General features: G+C 52.6%; 1 protein-coding gene across 1 annotated transcript; it reads right to left on the reverse strand.

Annotated features, from left to right (window-relative positions):
• Nucleotides 1–2150: 2150 nt before the first annotated feature.
• Nucleotides 2151–3149, reverse strand: LOC136305282 (olfactory receptor 14C36-like). Its single transcript, XM_066208560.1, has one exon. The coding sequence runs from the start codon at nucleotides 3081–3083 to the stop codon at nucleotides 2151–2153; it is 933 nt and encodes a 310-aa protein (XP_066064657.1). The 5' UTR covers nucleotides 3084–3149.
• Between the last annotated feature and the right edge of the window lie 1568 nt (nucleotides 3150–4717).

Consider the following 4717-nt stretch of genomic DNA (forward strand, 5'->3'; position numbering starts at 1 on the left):
TGTGGCCCTGCCAGCCCTGCCCAGCCCTTGGCCATGTGTCCTGCAGGCTGTGCCCCCTGTGCGTGCTGCTGCTGTGCCCTGGCCGGCTGCACACGCCCATCTCGCTGTCCCCCCAGCATTTCTCAGCCCAGCATTTCTGTGCCCTCCCTGGGCTCCCTGCACCCAGCGCTGCCGGCTCCTGGCACACAGAGCCAGGCCATGGCCCGGCCTCACGCTGGGACACGTCCTGCACCAAAATTCTGCCCTGGAGAGACTTTTCTTTTTGCTCAGCTCCAGACTGAACCTTTCAAGCTTTGGGGAGGTTTCCTTTTCATCCCAGTGCCAAGGAAAGCTCTGTCTGCTGCTGTCCACAAACAGACAAGGGCTGGTGGGAGATGTGCTGACCAGAAGCTGTTTGGGGTACAATGACCGTGAAATTACAGAGTTTTTATATATTCTGTGAAAGAAGGAGGGGCATCAACAAAATTCTGCAGTGGATTTACAGAGGGCAGACTTTGACCTATTCAGGATGCAGATTTGGGGAGTGCCAAATCAGGTACTGATATTTTTAAGGGAAACAGCTCTCAAAAACAAAGGGGTCCAGGAAAGATGGACACAAATCAGGAAAGAAATCTTGAAGGAGCAGGAACAGCATGTCCCTCTGTGCCAAAATATGAGCTAGCAAGGAAAATGACTGGCCTGCTTGGACATGGGGCTTCAACAGGAACTCATGGGAAAAAAGGAGGGTTCATTGCTATTGGACAGAGGGGCAGGAAAATCAGGAAATGTTGAAGGATGTTGTCAGGTCATGCAGAAAGAAAACTAGAGAGGTGAAAGCTCAATTAGGACTTGACCAGGTTGCTTCTGTAAGGGATAATACAAATGGTTTTATAAATATATTACTGGCAAAAGGAGGTATAAGGTCAACCTCCATTATTTATTGGATATGGTTGGGGAGGAATATAGTAACTAAATTGAGAAAAGGGCTGAGGTACTTAGCCCTTTCTTTGCCTCCGTTTTCAACAATAAGACGCATCCTCAGGACAAGTGTTCTCCTGAGCTGGTAGATGGGCACAGGGAGCAGAACAGCCCCCCTGTATTTTAGGAGGAAGCAGCTGCTGACCTGCTGAGCCACTCAGATGCTCACAGGTGTCCCTGGGACCAGACGGAATCCATCCTAGGGGGATGAGGGAGCAGGTGGATGAGCTCCCCAAGCTGCTCTCCATCATTTCTCATCAGTCCTGGCTCCCCAGGGAGGTCCCAGAGGACTGGAGGTGCCAATGTGAGCCCATCCCCAAGAAGGGCTGGCAGGAGGATCTGGGGAACTCCAGGCCTGTCAGCCTGACCTCGGTGCCCAGCAAGGTTATGGAACAGATCACCTTGAGTGCCATCACACGGCACCCACAGGATGGCTGAGGGATCAGACCCAGCCAGTGTGGATTTCAACATCTCCATTGATGGTCTGGATGAGGGTATTGAGTCCACCATCAGCAAATTTGCAGCTGACACCAAGCTGGGTGTGAGTGTGGATCTGCTGGGGGGTAGGCGGGCTCTGCACAGGGCCCTGGACAGGCTGGATCCAGGGCCCAAATCCCACAATGGGAGGTTTAACAAGACCAAGGGTTGGCTCCTACACTTGGGCCACAACAACCCCTGCAGTGCTACAGGCTGGGGACAGAGTGGCTGGAGAGTGGCCAGGCAGAAACGGACCTGAGGGGACTGGTGGACAGCAGGCTGGACATGAGGCAGCAGTGTGCCCAGGTGGCCAAGAAGGCCAATGGCTCCTGGCCTGGATCATGAATGGTGTGGCCAGCAGGCCAGAGCTGCTGTGCCAGCACTGATCTGTCCCCAGCCCTGCACACAGACATTGCTGCTGCAGCTGCAAAGGAAGGGAACAAAACAAGGGATCTCCAGTGAAAACTTTTCTGGGAGATCCTTTAGTTCGTTTAAAGTCACTGAGTGCACAGCTCCTCACTGACACAGTCTTTTGACCACAGAAAATATGGAGTGAAAGAAAACAAGTCAGGGCACACACAGTGGCCTTGCTTTGTGAACATAATTGAAAATTAATCACAGGAAAAAAAAAAAAAAAAAAACAACTGCAAGCAAAGCAACAAGATCTATCAAAGATGACCTTTATTACAAATGATTTGCAAGAACTGGCCAGCAGTTTAATGTTTCTGATCTTGCCTAGTCATCAGTTTCCACACTGCAGCCTTGAGCTCCTGGTTCCTCAGGCTGTAGATGAGGGGGTTCAGGGCTGGAGGCACCACCGAGTACAGAATTGACAGGGCCAGATCCAGGGATGGGGAGGACATAGAGGGAGGCTTCAGGTAGGCAAATGTGCCAGTGCTGAGAAACAGGGAGAGCACGGCCAGGTGGGGGAGGCAGGTGGAGAAGGCTTTGTGCCGTCCCTGCTCAGTGGGGATCCTCAGCACGGCCCTGAAGATCTGCACATACGAGAAAACCATGAACACAAAACAGCCAAAATATAGAGAAGCACTTAGCACAATGAGCCCAAGTTCCCTGAGTTTGGAGTGTGAGCAGGAGAGCTTGAGGATCTGTGGCATTTCACAGAAGAACTGGCCCAGAGCATTGCCATGGCACAGGGGCAGGGAAAATGTATTGGCTGTGTGCAGCAGAGCATTGAGAAAGGCACTGGCCCAGGCAGCTGCTGCCATGTGGACACAAGCTCTGCTGCCCAGGAGGGTCCCGTAGTGCAGGGGTTTGCAGATGGACACGTAGCGGTCGTAGCACATGATGGTCAGGAGGAAATACTCTGCTGAAATGAAAAATACAAAAAGAAAGAGCTGTGCAGCACATCCTGCATAGGAGATGGTCCTGGTGTCCCAGAGGGAATTGTGCATGGCTTTGGGGACAGTGGTGCAGATGGAGCCAAGGTCGCTGAAGGCCAGGTTGAGCAGGAAGAAGAACATGGGTCTGTGCAGGTGGTGGCCGCAGGCTACGGCGCTGATGACGAGGCCGTTGCCCAGGAGGGCAGCCAGGGAGATGCCCAGGAAGAGGCAGAAGTGCAGGAGCTGCAGCTGCCGCGTGTCTGCCAATGCCAGCAGGAGGAAGTGGCTGATGGAGCTGCTGTTGGACATTTGCTGTGTCTGGCCATGGGGGCCTGTTCAAGGAGAAAAGATCAGTGACAGGTTAGGAGAAAGTTCTTTCAGTAAAATCAAAGCCTTTTCCCACAGACCATTCTTCTGTATCACACTGACAGCCTTTTGATTTTCTAGCAGATTTTCCTTGAACTCCAACTGGGGAGCCCTGGTTGGTGCTGGCTGAGTGGGTCTTCAGGTTCAGGGCAATTACATGCAGGGTTTTTACAATTCAGCCTTGCCATGCAGACGTGAGAGGGGGACAGGGAACCTGTCCTCGTGTTCCACTTTGAAACCCTCTTGATACAGAAGTCTCTGTCAGCTTGTACTCCCACTACCAGTGACCAGGAATGGTAAAGTCTGCTTAAATGTTCTAGAGTTTTTTCAACAGCTTTTCTTCATCTCCACTTGACTATTTTTGATGTCAGAAACTCTCAGCATTTCTGCTGCTGCACTCAGGGAGAACAGAGCAAGTTCTCTGAGGCAAGGTGGTGCAGGGAGAATGAGGGGAGGAGGTCTGTCACCCTGTCTTGTTCCAGGATTCTCTGGGCTTTCACCTGTCCCCTACACAGGATGATCACCCTCCCATGTTTCCTTTAAAAACCGTCCTGACACTGCTGAGAGCTGATGGATCCACCACAGTCCACCCAATGTCCATCCTCTTCTCAAGGGCTCAGCCCCACATTTGTACCCAAGGACACACGGGACTCATTCCACCAACCCAACAGCATTTTCTCCATCACAGAACTTGTGTGTCTCCCCGTGGGGCTTTCAGATAAGACAAAGATGCTACAGGGCAGGTTTGCATTGTGGAGGGAAGCTGGAAGCTTGGAAGGAAATCTCAGGGAGACTTTCAAGTGTCCTAATGATGGCACTGGATTAAATGAGATGGAGCTCCTTCCCTGGCTGCACTGACAGCATTGCCCACAGCCAGGCACTGGGGACAGGGTCACCCTGAGCCAGCTGTGCCCCCTCCCAGAGCCCCCCAGTGCCAGGCAGCTGCTCCCAGCCCTGTGCTCTGCAGAGGGAACTGGGCCCGGGGCTGCAGAGCTGCCCCACGGCTCTGCTGCAGCTCTGCCTGCACAGGAGGGGCTTCATGCCTTGGACCCCCAGCCCTGAGGGCAGAGGCTTGGCTGGGGGACAAGAGGGAGGGGGCTTGTTCCGAGGGAGGGGCTGCACTGGAAAGGATCCTCTGGAGATGTCTCCCTGCCACAGCATTTCTGGGTTTTGTTTTCTCTCATTGCCTGATCTTCTCTCTGCTTCCTGGAGATTTTTCTCCTGGAGGCATTTCCCTGTTCCTGATCTCTCCCTGCCAGCACTCACAGACCCCAAATCTCTGTGCACTCTCCTTGGCCCTACAGAAACCTGCCTGTTTGCAGGGCACTGGCTGGGGGCAGGTTCTGTTTGGAGCTTGGAGAAAGGACAGGTCAGACTAAGCCTGATGGCTCCAGTGAAGGTGATGCTGGTGCTGTCCATGGGCAAAGGAGTGGATGAAAGCACTTTTGGGAACCCATGAATAGCACTGGAGGTATAGTTCAGATGCCTTAGGGACTTTTAAACATGAAGTTGTTTATTATTTATCCCCCCCGTTCACCAGGAGTAAGAAACTGAAAACAATGACTGAGTAAATTTTA

This window comes from Chamaea fasciata, unplaced genomic scaffold (genome assembly GCF_029207755.1).
Source record: "Chamaea fasciata isolate MVZ Bird 193981 ecotype frontalis unplaced genomic scaffold, bChaFas1.0.hap1 SCAF_347, whole genome shotgun sequence".
Taxonomy (NCBI): Eukaryota; Metazoa; Chordata; class Aves; order Passeriformes; family Sylviidae; genus Chamaea; species Chamaea fasciata.

Excerpts from the sequence above, each read along its gene's own strand:
- LOC136305282 (XM_066208560.1), bottom strand. The coding sequence starts at position 3,083 with ATGTCCAACAGCAGCTCCATCAGCCACTTCCTCCTGCTGGCATTGGCA.